This window comes from Cupressus sempervirens, chromosome 1, assembly GCF_028749045.1.
Source record: "Cupressus sempervirens isolate cs-2001-9-10 chromosome 1, ASM2874904v1, whole genome shotgun sequence".
Taxonomy (NCBI): domain Eukaryota; kingdom Viridiplantae; phylum Streptophyta; class Pinopsida; order Cupressales; family Cupressaceae; genus Cupressus; species Cupressus sempervirens.
Window position 1 is genome coordinate 476,709,134 of NC_143118.1, and position 19,828 is coordinate 476,728,961.

Genomic DNA, 19,828 nt, shown 5'->3' on the forward strand with positions numbered 1-19,828 from the left:
CTTCAGCTGTAGATTTGGAAAAACAGTTGTCTCTTACTTGTCCATGAAAATATAACATTGCCTACTTACAATAAAAAATCATATTTTTATATATGTATTGTTTAAAGAGAAATAAATTTCATCGATAAATATTTCAATACAAATTGTTATCTCACATTTAAATAAATAATCAAATAGACTAGTTTCATTCATATGTATTATTTTAAGAAGGAAATAAATCTCATTAATAAATGATTAAACCAACCTATTAATAATATTACCTTATTTAGGTGGATGGGAAAACCCAAAAGCCACAGACGCCAATGACCAAACACCACAGATGATGCTTGGGATATCCACGATGGACAAATAGGTGATTAGTTAGCAAGTAACAATCAGGGTGGATAGGTGCGATTCTTTCTGCGAGTTGCGAGAGACATATATAGACAAACAGGAATTAAATTGGGGGATCATCGAAAAATTGGAGGATACAAAATAATTAATACATTCTATGTTGAGACATAGTCAACGGTTTGAGAGTAATATTGTTAGGGTGCCGAATCATTAAGACTGCAATTAGTGGTAGAATCTGAAACTAATATAAGTATCTCTGGCTGTTGCAATATCCTAGTCGGATATTTTCCCCAAATTTGTTCTCTAATAATTTTCAGAAAACAACAGATATCTTTTGCAAATAAGCCCAACAAGTTAAACCAACAATGATCCCGTAAATGCTCATTAAAAGACCTCAAAATACGTTCTTGCATTATACATCAGCAATACATAAACCATATATCAAAATCCAATTTTAAATATAGTTACACAGTCAGATCGGAAAGAAACAATAAAATGCACCTGTAGTCTCAAATGTGAATCCACCACACATGATGAATCAGGGGCAATGTCCAATTCATCTAGAAAATCTTGAAGGTTTTTGTCGTTAGGCTTCAACAAGAGAAAGCTGGCAGCTTCCCAACATTCTCCAAAGAGAAACTAGAAAATCAATCTCAAATCCAAGCATGCTCAAAATAAACCCTTTATCCTTCTTTCATGCTCAAAACAATGGCTCTTCAGTTTCCTTCTCCTATCCTTTCGTCTTTTTCCAACTTTGTCACCTATTGACTCCCTTCATAATATTAAATTGGTCTATTTATTAATTTGCTTTGAACTGTCATAAGTCAAATTTAATATTTTATGAGTTTAACTTCAAAATTCCTAATGTCCCAAATAGGGGATATTTCAAGTCTTCCCCTCGAGATTGCTTGTCCTTAAGCAATCATGACTCCATAAGCCAATATCGGGGTCCCATATCCATCTGCTACCATTATTGTGGGCCATACTGGTAACTCTAAAGTCAGGATCTGCTATGTTGTGGTACCAAAACTGAGAATGCAACCCAACTATTAGTATGATCCTTGGATCCCATGTCACTCTTTGAATGTCCACTGCGACTGTAGGTTGTGCGACTCTGATCATAAACCTCTGATTGTGTAGCATCACAACATAATCTACAAAATTTAAAACATACATCCTGTTAAGATTTGTCACCAATATGTTGTTGAATTGGAAATGTAAACATCTCATATGGGGTATACCGCAATGTGTGTAGTTTCCACTCATCTCCATGTAACTCGCTAATCCTTGTAGGCCAAATCAAATCTGAAAATGTACTAGTAGTCCAAGTAGGGAAGCCGACTATAGCTTGAGTATGCATAAAGATAAGATCACCAATCAATAAGTAGGCAGCTGCCATAGCACAAGAACTTGGTGATAAAAGCTTTAAAAGCCCTTAAGGCACACTAAGGACAACTCTGAATTATCTGCTTCACCATAGGTATCATCACTAAAATCAACATCTCCATCAATGAAATGATCATCTCCACACAATTTTCAAAGTAAAGTCACATGATCCATCTTCTACCTCAAGATATGGTGAGATCATGTTACCGCTGATTTAAAAATCAGAACTTATGTATTTGACTTCTTGGTGTTCCTTATGGTCTTCATTAGCGAATGTACCTCATTAGGATGTGGAATGATGGAAACATTGTTCTGGTTTTCATGCCCACAAATGGTATTGATTCCTTCAACAATTTGTGCCATCTCCATAGTTCTATTTTATTTTTTTCATCTTCCTTGTGAATGACTGCAATAGAATTATGATTTTGAGCCTAATAGAAGGAGCAATGTGTCATACTTAGCTGAAAACAAAGTTCATCCACCTCCTCTTTAACTTCTGAATGTTTGATGGCTATATCCCTGTCTATTAGCAGTTTCAAGTAGTTTGATTTCATTCTTTCCAATGCTTTCTTAAGAGTGTGAAGCCTTGAACTATTGGTTCTCTTCATTATTCCCTTCTCCTTTTCAATACTTTTAACCTCCCACATGATTTCTTCAATGTTTTAATGGGTGTTATAAAAATACACTAAAGCTGCAATGATCATATTATTTGATACTTTCAACTTATCCTCCAAATTATATGCTCCAAAATCATCATTTAGAAATGAAATGTCTGATTGATCCTTCAAATCAGCTCCTATAGTAACATCATCTTGTTTTCGTTCTTGAATATTAGATTCATTTTTACTTTCAGCTATACCATTTAAAAATTTTTCCTCTCTTTTCAGATGTATTGTCTCATCAACTATTACACCATTGTTTTCAAATAGTCCATCCTTGCAGGGAGGTAAATTTATTGACATATCATAAAGATAAACATTCTCATAAAAATGCTTGTCAGTAACCACTTCCAATTCACCAAATAAGGTGCTAGAACAATCATTACCATCATCCATAGCGGGATCCCTCTCATGATCTTCATCATGTTGACATTGGATTAATGAGTCCTCAACTTTCTCAGCATTGGTCTGCACTTCGTGAGCTGACTCTTCTTCCTTGTTTTCCTCACAAGTGTGATGAAATGACGAGGTATGCTTGCAAATAAAACAAATATGCTCTTTCCACATTTGGTTCTTGCTCATTTCTGATATTCTACAACCTGTAATTTCTTCACCTTTGGTTATTCTTTAGACTGTTGTTGTTTGTACTTCTCAATTTTCGCCTCACATTGTTTGAGCACTTTGCTGACCGAGTTACAAGCTGCCTTTGAAGCCTTTTGTTCTCTGTTTCAAATTGATAACAACATTTGTAAAAGTGGCTGGAAATGAGCATCACTCTCATTAATTGTTATAACCATAATGTTTAGTGACTAGTCATCCACTCATCTGGGTCATTGCCTAAAGAATGTTTGGGTCGTTGCAGCCTAAAAAGTGAATAACATGTTTAGATCATGTCAGCCTGAAAAACCACAACCTAAAATATGACTTTAGTCATGACAAATTCCAACCTATAATCTTTTATTATTTTAAGTTATGTTTTGGACTTTAGTGGCGATACAAAATAATATACCCGCGATATCATGTGATTCTAGGCGATTTAAACTAGAATAATTCGTAGCAAGTTTTGGGAATAAATTGTTGCCAAGTTATTAAGCGTTATTATTGTGGGCCATTTTCCTTGGCAATAGACTATGATATTGGCGATATCTCGCCAATATTTGCAACTATGATATATACATGTCATATATACATATGGATATATGTATATATATACATGCATAGATATACATAAATATGTACATACATCCATCTATGCATGCATACATACATATATCTATGAATATAAAATGCTTATGTCTGTTAATAAATTTGTTATATATATATGTACATACATATATAAATGGATATGGATATAAAATGCTTATATCTGTTAATAAATTTATTTGTTAACCCCCATATGTAGGGAAGCAAGGTGGTGCAAACAAGTGGGAAAAATATGAAATTGCCATCTAATACGCTACTTTGAGTGAATGTCCATGTTGCTTGCATGTGGGGCCAAGGGGGCAAAAATACACTCGTAAGCTTAGATAGGACAATCAAGAAGCCCTATTATGATCTCCTCTCCAATTCCATCATGATGGATTATTTACCTTGGGGGACAAGGCATGGACAGGGAAAACAAGTACAAGCACCCCACTAGGTAGACCACCTTGAGTGGATGTCCATGTTGCTTGCCATTGGGGCCGATAGGTTGTGTGTCTCCTCTTGGGCTTAGTGCAAGATGGCTCCGGGCAGACCTATCATGCTTCTTTCTCCAAACCTTAATGTGTTTGAATAGTGAGAAGTTATACAAATATTGTATATATATTAATAAAGATTATTTCATATTATTATCTAACCCTAATAATTGAAAGTATATATATCTATATATGTATCCTTGGTTATGGTTGCAAGGTCTAAATCCAAGTTCATTGTTTAAATGAGATATTTACTTTGGTAAAGATACGATGCTAATCGAAACTTGTTGCAATTGTAAATTTTAGGGAATATTCTATTGTAAGGAACATTACACATCTTCAACAAATTCTATTGTGCATTTCATAACTTAGCATTATTCATCGGAAACATTTCCAACAAGTTTTAAAAGTTTATATCTATAGAGAATCATGTCTTGCATATTTTCATCAGCTTAATAGAGGTTATATGTGAAATATGTTAATCCTTGGTTTGGTGAAAACTTTTGAGGGAAGGCATACATTAGATACTACTCTAATTTTGCCTATTTGTCTATCTTCAATTGTGACAGTCCAAATAAGGATATGTCTAGGAACACCCTCCTAGGTATTGTTGATTCTAAAGTGAAGGAGAGTTTATCTATTTTAAAGCAATTGGCCTAATTGTCACTCACTCTCTGTTAAATTGATAGCCTTCAAAAACAATCTTTTTCCTGGCCTTGAAGTGGATTGATCCTTCCAGAATTTTGAGTTGTGATTTTGGGACCCACCATAATGGTGCTGTTGTATGGAATGAATTGGTCATTGTCAGGTAATAGGCGTTTAGTTAACATCATCAAACCTTAACAACTTAGTGAAGTTCTGTAGTTGTGCATTTGGATAAGTTATCTTGTCAAACTATTCCAATAAAATGGTACTATTGTTGGGGTGTGTTGATCTTGGTTCATACTTTGAAGATATCGTCAACTAATAACAACAAAAGGGTGACGTGGGTATCAGTTTTTGCCTTGTGTTAGTTGTTAGTGTAGTTTTTTTATTTCCTAGTGGGTTATTTATTTTTCCCTATATTGCTAGTTTTTTCCTACACTTTTAATAATCTTGCTTAGGTTAATAAAGCATGTCTTATTTAGAACGTGGTTGTGAGGTGTCACCTTCCTACATATGAGCATCTATTATCTATCTTAGGAAGATACTTTGCTATCTTTAGTCCGATGAGATGGTTGCTCCTCATTGGTCCGTGTTGCCACTTCCTCCCTCTTCCTAGTCTATATAAGCATGCTACCTGACTTGTATTTGTGATCGATTTCTTTTGCATCCTCTTATTGCTATTTTGCTTCCAGTATTTGCAATGCTCTCTTGGAGACTAACTTTGTGTTGCTATTCTGATTTTATATCATTTGCATTCATAGTTAGATATCTATTCTTTGCACTAGTTTTCTGGGTTATCAATCTTTTCAGATTCTAACATAAATATTTGTAGCTGGTAGTAAATTTTTTGTTTGTTGCAAGTGAAGGATAACAATCTTTGTTGGTCAAACCCAAAATTATCTTACATATCAGAAGAGTTGAACATGGAGAGAAGTAGGCAACCTAAATACCTAAAAGAACAAGAAGCAGAAACAACTCATTTAGGGAGACAAAGAACATGGAAGGCTAAGAACCATGGCAAGTCACCTAGACCTACCAATTGAGTTTCAAAAGTAGGAACATTGGGTTTAATTTGCTTTTCATGGATCCAAAAGATCAATGCTTGTGTACATTTAAAGTTTCAGATGATAGCATGATTAAAATGGAGTGAAAAATGAATAGGTCTGTAATGGGCAGCACTCTACTTTTGATTTTTTCTGATTTATTCTAAGTTAGCAATAGTTGAAAATAGATATTGAATTGCCAGAACACAGAATTGTCTATAATGCTACTTACTAAAATAACAACAGAAATATTGAAATCAAGCTCATTACTTTTTCTATTCTGAAACCAATAATATTGGAAATGCATCTAGGGAAGGTAAAATACATTATCAGCAGATAAAATGCATTAATAGCAGAGTACTTCTATGCTTTCATTCTAACGGTGACATTATAATATAATTCGTATGCCATGAATCGATGCTTCAGTCGCAGTGTTGATTATTAGGTCAATGCTTGTAAGTTTGAAATAATTGTGCTATCTGTTGTTGTCTATTTGTTTCTCCATGTATTGATTTAATTTATTAACGAATTCTCCCATGTTAGTCTCTTCCTTGGCTGGCAGGATAGCTATCTCTTTTACCACTCTGTAATATCCCCTTATGTGAATTCTTGAGATTATGGGACGATTTAATTATAATTCAATTGCAGAGGCTTCTCTCTAATTGAATACTTGACTTACAGAAGAAAAATACGATATCTTGATACTTTGCTAGACTTATATTGATGATACCACTTATGTTAGAATGACAATCTTTCAACTTATCTACTGTTATATATTGAAAATACTAAAAACTTATGTCATACAATCGATGTCTCAATTAATATGTGATATTCAACTATATTGAAGCAATGGATATATTTGATATTCAGTATGAATCTTATTGATTTGATATGATGGAGTATCCATCCATTTCTGTTTCTGATCTAGCTATGTGAATTGTGCTATGGTTATCTCTGATATGGGTGCTATACTCCAATCTGCAATGTAAAAGGCTTGGTCATTTTGATGTTATAGATTTAATCCCATTGTCTCAGATATAGCTGTGTAAATTATCCTATTGATCTTCTTCTTATCGTTTATAGCAATGATACAATAGTGGTTGTGCCTGATAATTCTTTAGAAATATGCAATTGATAATGTGGTTTGGGTCTGATCGGACCACCCACCTCAAGTAATCACTTGTCTGATATATAGATTCAAATGGTGATATCTTTGGTGTTGTTCCTGAATTTGTCTTCAGAAGACTACTGCTCAATTAGGGGGATTCAAATATGGATGAGAATGAGAAATAGAAATAATTGATGATTCTGACTGGAATGGTATTGATCCTCCACTAATATGTGGATGCATCCTTTCGTTCTATGCCTTGATCACACCTTTTGTTAGTGATTAATTAATCCTCTAGAGATCACAACTTCCCTTCTAACTGATCAATACCTTAGTTAATATACTTAGCTTATAATTTAATTAACTCAATTTGTCCTTGGGCAGAAATAAGGAGAGTATTACGAATTAATTAGTAAAATGCTTGCTTGTTATTAATAGAGACCGAGTGGTCTATACATACAAAAGAATAAAGCTATGTTTCCTTGGGAAACAATCATAAAGAATAGAAATATTCTAGTCTAGCTAAAGGAAAGCTAAAGAAAGCTAATAGATAACTACAACTACCTACATATTAGAAATATTCTAATATTTACAATAGATTACAAACAGATAACCATTAACTAATAATAGAAGCTTATCTATTATTGTAATACTCTCCCTTATTGGTTAATCTATCCACAACACCAAGTTGTCCTCAAAATTTGACAAATTTATTAGGACCAAGAGGCTTGGTGAGAATGTCTGCAGTCTGATCTATGGTAGGAACATACTGCAAGTCTATTGTTCTGTCTACAACCAGCTGTCGTATGTAGTGATAGTGATCATCCACATGCTTGGTTCGTTCATGGAAGACTGGATTTCGTGCTAACTTGATAACACCTTCGTTATCAACAAACAAAGTGGTCGGTCTTGTTGGTGACATTTGCATATTCCAAGCATCTGACGAAGCCAAACAACTTCACAACCCGCCTTAACTGTTCCTCTGTATTCAGGCTCGGTGGAGGAGAGAGAAACTGCTTGATACTTCTTACTGGTCAAGGTGACGACACCAGATCCCAAACTTAACACATCCAAAAGTTGACTTTTTATCGTCAACAGAGCCTGCCCATGTGATGTTCTTGTTCAAGTATTTGCAAAAATGATGATTAAGTGAGCCAATAGAAATGGTTGTACGAATTGATGGGAAGCCCTCGGTAAGATAGGCTCTCGTACGGTGTGACTGGCAAGCGTATGACACACACAGGTAATTGCACGACGAGCAGGAAGGGGGTGTACGGTCAATGATGGTTTATGATCAGTACTGGGAGCTGTACGGCGTGGGCAGGGAGATAATAAGATGGCCGTATGGTAGGCTCAAGAGGCCGTACGAAGGTATTTGATGGGTGGTTGTAAGGTAGATGTAGTTGGCTATACTTCAGAGGAGGGACAGGCCGTATGGTATTTGGGCCTTGGCCGTACAGTATGGACAATAGGTTGACGAAGGCCATACGTTATCTATCTTGGTCGTAGGTTGATGTACTGTATGTGTACGAATGGTATAGTGCCTTGAGGGATGGAAGGTCTTGCAGGTTGCTTCGCCAATGATTCAGGCCGTGCTCAAAATTATCAGTACAAGTGATTGCATTTGCCAGAGACACCAAACAATGCCACTACAAATATTGAAAACCAAATCACAAATTGATAGATATATAAGTATTTGCAAACAAAGATAGTTCGCGGAATTGCTAGATCCGAGCAAAGTAATACAACAACAGAATAGGGTGAGGGATGAATCCCACCAAAACCTGAAAGCCAAGTAGGGAAGATCTTTCACTTCCGAAATGGCGAACGACAGAGTCCCAACGAGAATTCGTAGTACAAAGAAATAATCCAAATCGCATACCAACTACTACCTACATGTCGTGCTTAAATACCCCTCGAGGAAACCTTTCCGAGGGTGTAAAAAGATAGCCGACAACCACACCTACCAACAGACACAATTAAATGAAAATGGGTCCGAGATATACTAAATCAATTAGAACCACAAATGAAAATATTATTAACTTGGGCCCCATATTAATTAATTAAAAGTCCTTTTGTTATATTATTTAAATTCTGGGACTAGTTAATTAATTAATTAAATTAAATTATTACATTCAAATTTGGGACATGACAGCCCAATCTCAATCCGTGAACCCACCGAGTTTAGGATTAGAACTTCGAGAGTAAAGAAGTCCATAATCTTAAGTGCCCTTCACATAACGAACCACACACTTTGCTTCCATCCAATGATCAGTCTTGGGAGGTCATAAAGCGTGAGATGTAGCTGACTGCGGAGCTGATATGAGGCCTAGTAGCAGGGAGGTAGATGAGGCTCCCTACTAGTTGCTTGTATGTAGTATCATCAACAGGAGGAGAATCAGACTTGGCCATGTGTAGATGCAGGCTTGCAATCCTACATACGAAATTTGTCTAACATAGCCTTGGCATATTTGGATTGAGAGATGAATATACCAGAAGACTGTTGCCAAACCTCAACACCTAGGTAATAATGCATGAACCCAAGGTTACTCATATGAAAAGACTGGCATAAATTCTGTTAGATTCCCTGAATAAAAAATGTCAAACTACTAATGATGATCAAATCATCCACATAAATAACTTGAAGGATTATGTCATTGTTAGTAGTCTTGATATACAAATTTGAGTCTGAAGAACTCCTCTTGAAGCCTTGATCATTGAGGTACTTATCAATTTTTATGTACCATGCCCTAGGGGCTTGCTTCAAGCCATAGAGAGCTTTCACTAATATGAGAACTTGATGTTCTTTACCGACAACTTTGAAACCAGGAGGTTGTGCCATGTAGATTTCTTCGTGGAGATCACCATTCAGGAAAGCACTCTTGATGTCCATCTGATGGACCTTCTAGCAAAATTGTGTTGCCATGGCTAGGACTATTCTGATTGTGCTCATCTTTGCAGTAGGAGCAAAGATCTCCTCATAATCAATACCCTGGTACTGAGAAAAACTCTTTGCAACTAAACGAGCTTTGAACATATCCAAAGTACCATCAGATTTGTATTTGATTTTGTAAACCCATTTGCAGCCAGTGGGTTTCTTCCCTAGTGGAAGATCGGAAAGGACCTAGGTGTTATTCTTTGGCAGGCTCTGGTGTTCAGATGTCATGGCCTGTTCCCACTCTGGAATTCCTTTAGCCTCAGAATATGTTTGAGGTTCAAACACACTGAATGTTGGCCATGAGAGCGAAGTTAACAGACTCTGTAGGTTTGCTCTTTTTTCGAGTAGTAGTTCTCCCATCAATGAGCTCATCATTACGAAGATTAGCAAGTGTTTTAGCCCATCACTTAGGCCAGAGAGGAGAATGACCAACATTAGTATCAAGAGATGCTTGGTGATCAAGTTCCTCATCAAAATAATCTAGATAAAACTTAGGTGAAGCATCTACAAAGCGAGGTGATCCTATAGGAGAAGCTGGAGGTGTCTGTATAGGAATCACTAGTATAGCTGGAGCTGTAGGAGCTACTAGAGCCCCCCATCAGGTGGACCCAATGGAAGCCTAACTCCCAAATTATGAGCCTTCATAGGTTGGCTTGGTGGATCAGGAACATGAGAAACAAACATGGATGGGCCTCGCTGCTCATCAAAGACTACATCATGACTATATAGGAGACGAGATGTCTTAGTGTCGATCAAGCGGTAGGCTTTGTGAAGACTACTGTATCCAACAAGCATGAGTTTTTGACTGTTGGCATCCAACTTGGTGCTTGATGCATCAAGGATTCGAACAAAAGCAAGGGAGCCAAAAACCTTCAGGTGATTGATTTTGGGCTTGTGACTTGACCAAGCCTCTTCCAAAGTCTTACCTTTGACCAACATTGTGGGTGACCGGTTCAAAAGATAAATTGTAGTGTTAACTGCTTTTGCTCAGAACTTCTTCCGAGCATGCTTGTGTTGGAGCATGGATTGAGGCATCTTGGTGATTTTTTGTTCCGATGTTCAACTACACTGTTCTATTGTGATGTGTTGGGTGTGGTTAACTGGCATTTGATGCTATGAGTATCCAAGAAGCTAGAGAGGTCATTAGAACAAAATTTCCCTCCATTGTTTGATCTAAGAGTAATAATAGATTTCCTAGACTCTTTTTCAACTAAAGGTTTAAACTTCTGAAATATAGGAATTGCGTTTGATTTCTTTTTAAGAAAGTACACCCACATTTTTCTACTAAAATCATCAACAAACAACATAAAATACTTGGTCCCAAGAACAAGAGTGGTCATAGGGCCACAGATATATGCACAAACAAGTTGAAATACTTGAGAAGCTCGCCATGAATCGCCAATGGTGAAAGGTGTGGAATATTGCTTCCCAACCTGACATGTATCACAAACTCCAAGTTGTTGAGTCAAAATCTCTGGCAAACCGAGAGCAAGCTCTTCCCAAGTAAGCTGAGAGAGATAATGCACATTTAAGTGCCTATACTGTTGATGCCAAAGTGTGCTAATAGAAGATTGCCGAGAAGCCATAGCTAAGTCCCAAGAATCATCAGAATTAGTAAGTCAGAAAAGACCATGATCCTCAAGACCTACTACAACAATAGATTGAGTCACCCTATTAGTGATGGTACACTAATGTGAACTAAAGGTGAGATACAAGTGTGGAGAATGTCGCAACAATTGCCTGACTGAGAGTAGATTTAGTTCCATCCCTGGAACATAGTACACATCGAGGAAAATGAGATTCCCACCAACAAATTTAATTTGAATGTTGCCTTATTGACAACAGTGTACTCTTCTTTGCCACCAAAAATAATAGAATTTGAATAAGGCTGACAGTTAGTAAACCAATCTTTGCAGTGGGTGAAATGACAAGAGGCACTTGAATCAATATAACCAGCATATGACTTCACATGATCTGTGGGTCTTTTAGCTATGAAAGCGTAAAAGGCAGATTCCATTTGCTCAGTATACTCCACACTGTTTGCTTTGGGTTGCGAACCTGATTGCTTACATTTGGCTGCTAAGTGTTTCCGACATTCAACCTTCATGTGGCCAAACTTGTGGCAATAGTTGCATTGGATGTTCTTCTTCCGAAAGCCTTTTGAAGCTAGAGCAGAGGACTTCTATTGAGAAGACTGCTGAGACTTGCCTTTATCCCTCTGAAAGGATTTAACAGCGAAGGCTTTCTTTGTGGCGGTGGAGTTGGAACTGCTATCGAACTGTTGTTTCCATCGATCTTGTTGAAGCAGAAGTGTGCAGAGATCAGTGAACTTGACATCAACACCAGAAGACATAATGTTGAGAGTCTTGATAAAATGCTCATAGGACTTTGGTAAACTTCAGAGAGTGATGACCGCAATGTCCTCTTCTTCCATCTTGCAACCGATGGCAAGCGATTGATAATAGAAATCCTATTTAGGTAAGCCTAGAGCGAGGTTCTCTCATCCATGATAATAGAAAACATAGTGTTCTTCAAGAAGAAAGCTCTGCTTTTATTAGAGTCTCATGAAGACCTTTGAGATGTGCCCATAACTCGGCAACTGTCTTGCCTGATGGAATCTGAGAGAGCTAATCATCAACGATAGATAATTTGAGAAGCATAACTGCCTCTCGATTACTCAGATCCCATGAATCTTGATTAGTGCCAGGTGCAGTTGGACGTTGTGTAACACCTAGAACAATCTAATTGGTATTTTGATATTCAGAAATTGCTATGATACGCTACTTCCAAGTGCCATAATTTCGATCATTGAATTTTGAGTTGCTCTCGAGCAGTATATTTGTCAAAGATGCCATAACACATTTTCTAATGAAAAAGTGTGTCTCTGTGAAGGCATGTTCTTCAAGGCAAAAAAATGGAAGACCTAGAAAATTTGAAGGGTGACCTAGAAGAGAACTCAAAAAACTCAAAACGAATTTTTTATTAGTTTCTAGATCCGTTGGCTCGAAAATTGAGGCACCTAGAAAAATCGGATGACAACCTAGTTGAGATCTCGAAAAACTCACCAATGTAATCAAAAAAATTTTCCTAGCTCAAAATTTAGGGTTTCAAAGAAAACCCTAGTCGGTAGCCATGGAGATCGAAGTTGCAAGAAAAAATGGTGTTTGCAAGTTGAAAAAGGCTCGATTTTTTCTAGAATGGAGGCATTTTTGCAAGGACAACAGAGACAATGAAGGGTTGTCACAAAAGAAACACATATTTTACCCAAAAAATGCAAGTGTAGTAGACACGTGACCAACATAAAATGTATGATAAAATGGCCTCAGAAAACGGCAATGGCGGCTATAAACCAAGTCGTGGTTCCATTAAAAACCAAGAGAAGCCCATATTTCAACCTAAAGACGCTACAAATAGGAATATCTTCCTGAAAATCACGATTTTTGTCAGATTTTTCACAAAAAATGCATTTTTCTTGTATGTAGAGTTGCACAAAAAAACGTGATTTTTAGCATTCGAATTTCTCAAGTTAGAAACCCTAAGTGGGTTGAAGAGAAAGATACTGAAATAATTTTAAAAAATTTGAACAAATAATATTGAAAGAAATTATAAATTTGTTGAATTTTTTTTATGTATTGGCTTTGATACCATATTACGAAATAACTGGTAAAATACGTGCTTGTTATTAACAGAGATCGGGATGTCTATAAATACAAAAGAATAAGGCAATGTTTGCATAGGAAACAATCGTAAAGAATAGAAATATTCTATTCTAGCTAAAAGAAAACTAAAGAAAGCTAACAGATAACTATAGCTAACTAAATATAGAAACATTCTAATATTTACAATATATTACAAACAGATAACCATTAACTAACAATAGAAGCTTATCTATTATTGCAATAGATGGTATGTTAGTTATTTTTTCCGAGTTTTACTTTATTGCTTGAAAGAACCATTCATTGCAAAGTGACTTGCTGATTGAGTCTATTTAACCTAATCCCAAAGCGATAGTAATTGAGAGATTTTATTACGATTATATTGATAACTTGATCATGTTGCTTGGTCTTTTTATTATCTTCTCTTTGGATGATGTGATTATTACAGCTCCGCTATTAAAGAAGAGTGTTTTGTATGTTGGTTTGATATATATAACTATAACGTTGGCAGAATGTAGGACTTCAAATGGTTGTGTTTTCTACCTTTGTTGGGACATCATATTCTGAAACAGTTTCATTTTCGTACTGTTTGAATTGACATGATTGTGCAGTTAATAAGTTAGCTTAAATTTGTATTAACAATTGTAAGTTTAATTTCTAATTAATAATTGTATTAGGCTAATTAATTTTAGAGAAATAAATGAAATAATGCTTTCGATTTGCTTTCCAAATTTGTTCTCTACATATTATCTTCTTATATTTGTAAATGTGAATAAAACTACTTCCATTTGACTACACCCTAATTGTTGATAGTTTCATGATTTATATTTCTTTAATATGTAATATACTAAAGTAATTATATTGTTTTCTAGGGATCGGGAAAAACATTGGTTCTTTGTCATCGGATTTTGCATTTGATTTCCAAGGTAATTATTTTGCCATGATTTGGGAAAGCTAAGAGAAAAGCCTTGAACATCTCATAGTTTTTTTCACTTGTTTTGCAATTGCAAACTACTAATTGAATTGACACATACTCTATCTATTTAACATCTCTTTTGACTCAGTTTTTTTGTTTCTTAATTTTAATGATTTTGGGCTTGATATAATTTCATAACATAAAGAAAATAGCATTACATGATAAGGATTATTTCCTTTGAAATACCATGATGAAGAGAAAATGTTTAATGATTTCCAATGATCAAGAGAATGCAAAGACTGAATTGTAAATATTTAAAATTTCCTTGAATATTGATATGTCATGAAAGAAGTTGACCAATTGCAAAATCAAGATGTATGTATAGTTGAGTGTTTGTTTCCTAAGTTGTTTTAAACAAATGATTGAAGAGTAGGATTTTTTACACCTACTCCATCTATTCCAACGATCAAGAGAATGTAAAGACTGAATGGTAGATATTTAAGATTTCCTTGGATATTGATATGTCATGAAAGAAGTCAGCCAATATGCAAAATCAAGATGAATGTATAGTTGAGTGCTTGTTGCCTATGTTGTTTTAAATAAATGATTCAAGAGTAAGTTGTTCTAAACTGCTAATTAAAATTACACATACTCCATCTATTTCACATTTGTTTTGACTTTGAGATTTTTTTTTAATATGACTTTGGGCTTGATATAATTTTCATAGTATAAAGAAAAGAGTGGTACATGATAAAGATTATTGCCTTCGAAATATTATGATGAAGAGCAATTTTTTAATGATTTCCAATGATCAAGAGAATGTAAAGATTGAATGGTAAATATTTAAAGTTTCCTTGAATATTGATATGTCATGAAAGAAGTTACCCTGAGTTTCTGGGATGAGGATGGTAGACGATAGGGCGGTGGTGGGGGAGGGCAGGTTTTTGGGATGAGAATTTCTTTTGCCAAAATTGGGTGGTGGGGGGGGGGGGGGGGCACGGGGAGTGGGGGAGGGGGGCAAAAGTGGTGACTATGAACAATATAGGATTTTTTTTTTAAATTTAAGGAAATTTGCAAATATACATGACATTCATATGAAAATATTGATAAAGCATGCCACTTATTCATCATAGAGCCTTAACATACAAGTTTACATCATTTTCGTGTTTCAAAACACAATACGCATTCAAAATTTGGACATCAGAATTCATTGTCAATGTCATATATGCACATGATAATAAAAATATGTAAATAAGTTTAACATACAAAACCAAAATGTCCAAAGGCTTAGTGCTGCCATATAGTTTCATGTTCAATATAAAAATCAAAATACATAAAAAGTCATCTCCTAATCTAGAGCAACCAACTTTGCATCAAAATCACCCATCTTCGTCATAGCCCATGCGGAGAAGTGCATCCTCATCTAATGGAACCCCGACTAATCTTGGTGGTTTCTCCTCCTCATTGACCTGGAATGCATCTTCAGGTTGTCTTGCATTTTGTCACCACATAATGTAGGTAACAATATGAAGCCTTTTCAACTTAGTTTCGTTTTTCTTTGAGTTTAGTTCATTATTTAATTGGCTGACATTGATCAACCAATTGACCTCAATTAATATAATAATTCCTTTTATTGAAGGCTTTCGTCAAGACCTTTTAGTTTTTTTGTTTGTTAAGCCTATGCTTGATCTTTGAAGCCTTCAAAGTCCTTTTTCTTGTTTTTAAGTGTGTGTTTGTTTGCTTTTGGTCTTTTGGTTTTGCTCAAATCATTGCTTTCGGTTTTCCCTTCGATTCGATCTATTTGAGGGCTTAATCGGACTTGGCAATCAAAATATATGACCAAATAAGTGCCCAAAAAGTGGACTCTCCAGATCCAATTGCACGATTTAAAAAATCATGTTATATTTTCATGTTGACATTCACATTTTAAAAAATATAACATAAATTCACTTTATGTTATGTTTTTTAAGTTACTTTATCACTTAAATGACTATAAAACACTTTATGTTATATTTTTATGTTTAGTTGCTTTTTAAATTTTTCACTTTAAGTGACTTTATGAATTGTATAGTTTGATTTATTTTTGAGTTACTTTATGTTTTATTTTTAAACATCTAAGTAAAATATTACTTTTTGAAATGATATTTGCACATAGTAATTAAAGTATGTACTGTCTATGTTATTTTTCACTTAAGTGATATATCCTCAAAAATCACTTAAACATGTGCTTAATTGATCACTTAAGTTGTGCGTATACATGTTTTTCAACCTATTTACATGTAAATGCCTCTAAAGAATGCAATTTTGCACTAGAAAGGCATTTTGAAATACTTAAAACATGTAAATGCACACTTTTTAAAAATATGCAATGGGTCTCCAAGAGTGTGATTTGCATCTAAAGGCTCAAAGGCATGAAAATGCATTACATGTAGTGACCCTTGGAGAGTGCGATTTTGCACTACATGCATTGTATGGACAAATTTTAAAACATGTAATGCCCCTCCTAGAATGCGATTTGCATCTAGACTCCAAATGCATGCTTTTTAAAACATGCAAATGCATTCCAAGAGTGCAATTTGCATAAGAGACTAGTTTCATGCCATTTAAAACATGCAAAGTGCCTTAGAGAGTGCGATTTGCCTTTGAAACACATACAAATGCATCCTAAGATCATGAATTTGCAGAGGGCAAAATTGTTCGTGTTCTTGCATCCCAAGAACACGTTTTTGCTAAGAAACTCTAGATCCGCCCATGCTATGACTTGAAATCCATGAGACCAAGGTCGTTTTTGCATCTTCATACATTCTTATGCCATAGACGTTGAATCTCATACAAAAACCGTTTCATTTCATGGCATTTTGAAGTCACGTTTTTGCATAAAATACCCAAATTTGGGACAATTTTGATCACGTTTTTGCTCAAATAGGAATCGTTTTGAGGTTTTGTGCTTTATACTTGTTATCAAAGAACACATTTTTGCCATTTGTTGTCAAAAAGGACCCATATCATGGTATTCCAAGAACATGTTTTTGGCAAAAAAATCCCTATATTTGATATTTAGCAAATAATGACTTGTGTATTGGAGGTAAGAGACCATGCTTTTGGCATATCCATGCAAAAACGTCCATTCATTGCTCATAATTTCCATCATTTGCAAAGTTGAAGGAGTCAATATAGTTGTTTTTGGATTTGAATTTGGAGAACTTTTCTTCAAACCAATCAATTCTCCACATTTGACTCTTTGATCACCAAGTAAGTTGAAGTTTTCAATTCCTTGCTATTTCATTGCATATTTCCTTTCATCTTTGTACATTTGTCCCAAGATGTGCCATCAAAAGTGCAATTTTTCTTTAAATAAGAGAACTTCCATTTTTGAGTGTTAAGAATTTCCCCAAATTTTAAATTCAAATTTGCATAGGAGAGCAACTTTGTTCTTGTCATGTTTGAGTCAAAGACCAAAGGTATGTTTTCGTTTTGTGTTTAGTTTGTTGGTTGTTTGCTTGTTGTTTTATTTTTCTTCTTTCAAAGAAGTTGCAAGTTCTTTCCTAAAAATGCAAGATCATTTCACTTCGTTCCACTTTTCACCTTTTCATGCAAGTGCATCGTTTTATTCCACATCCATCATTACACGCCATAGCACATTGCATCTCATTCTCCATATACTTTTGCATGTAATTTCATCCCTTATCCACACTTACATGTAATCTCATACTTCATTCTCATTTTCATGCATTTCCATCCTTCGAGCCTAATTTGCATGTTCGCATAAAAATAACGATTACATGTAAATCTCTTTACGTGTAATTGCATCCAGAGAACCCGATTTTGGCTAAAGGTCACTCTTTAAAACCCAAAATTCTCATTTGCATGCATTCCCATGTGCCTGGTCTTCATTCCTCAAAGCATTTACATAAGGAATCATTCTTCACGCACATGTATTTCATCTCTTTGAATCTCATTTCAGCCCTTTGCATATGCTTAACATTTCCATTCAAAGCCATTACATAAGACCTTTTGAATCTATACTTCAAACATATTATCCCTCAGATCCATTGTTGCTGGTCAAGAATCAACGTCCTAATGGAAATATCCTCTATTGATGTGTTCACATTTTGGAATTTTCATTTTGTAACACAACAAGATATTCTCTCATCCACAAAATCCAAAGAAAAGATGAAGTACCAATACGACAAAGAGTTAGCTCATGCAACTGCATCTTAGGTTTCATCACCTCTAGATAATGTTTCGGTCTCAGAGATCGGGCATGTTGATATGGCTGATTTCATACAAAGGGTCCAAGCTTCTTCAAATCACAAAATGAGATGCATCAAGAAAAGTAATATTCATATGGTGTCTACTTTCCCTATGGCTGCCTTGAAACCAAAATTCATCTTAGGATGTGCATGGCATTTCAGTCCAGAGACCAAGACAATCGAAGATGCAGATGGAAAGGTCATCATCAAAATGCAGAGCGTGTGGATTTGTCAAAAGAGATATCTTTGGAGTTATGGAATGAGAAGAAGGCAGATTATCAAAGGTATATTAGTGCATATTGGTGGGAGGTCAGAAGAAACAATTTTTTCAAGATGACCCAAAACCATACACAAATCTAACTTCAATCTAGAATATAAGGACTTGATTACTTTCTTTAGTAGAATATATGGTCTCAAAGATTCCAGTGACTTTGAGCCATGGATGTACAAATTCATTTTACAGATATTTGATAATGAAGAACCTATCTTTTGGGGAGAGCTTATCAATACTGCACTTTGTGAACAATTGCTCAATGTGGGAACCTTAACACCGTTTACATAAACTCCTACATGGTCTACATCACTACATCCACGGGATCTTTCTCAGGGCTTTCAACCAAAGAAGATCGACTTCAAGTTCCTATTTGCAAATATTATGATCATTCACCTTGTTGCATAGCAAATACCACTATAGGAGAGTCTGTAATGGTCCCTACCAATAGGCCACTAAAAACCTCTAATGCTGAACTGAGAAATTTTGTCAAACACTTTACATACAAGGGTCATATGACTGTTATAGTATTTCAGTTTGCTTTAATGACTCTTTCTTCAATATGCATCCATGAGAATCTTTTGCAAGAAGACTCAGAATTGACTAAACAATGACCTAACATGAATGTGCAACTTATTTTGACAATATTCAATGCATCTATATAACTAAAACTACTTGCAATATGCTGCTACAGAAAATAGTAATCATGACAAATATTTTGGATGCAACCTATGATGGCGTTAATGCACTTATAGCCAAGTGGCATTAATACAAACACTTGGTATGCAAAATTATAACATTATTTATGCTAAAAAGAGAACCTACAGCCAATTGACATTTTGTCGAACAATTGGCATGCAAACTAATAAGTTGATCATGACTGTTATAGTATTTCAGTTTGCTTTAATGACTCTTTCTTCAATTTGCATCCATGAGAATCTTTT

At 35.2% G+C, this 19,828-nt stretch overlaps 1 protein-coding gene across 4 annotated transcripts in view; it reads left to right on the forward strand.

Annotated features, from left to right (window-relative positions):
• LOC149578355 (uncharacterized) overlaps positions 1 to 19,828 on the forward strand; it is a 93,799-nt gene that overhangs the window by 12,889 nt on the left and 61,082 nt on the right. For all 4 annotated transcript variants that reach the window (XM_089828403.1, XM_089828401.1, XM_089828417.1 and 1 more), the window contains exon 2: positions 14,317 to 14,370. In XM_089828403.1, coding sequence (XP_089684529.1) covers positions 14,317 to 14,370 — 54 coding nt within the window. The remainder of the gene's footprint in view (positions 1 to 14,316; positions 14,371 to 19,828) is intronic.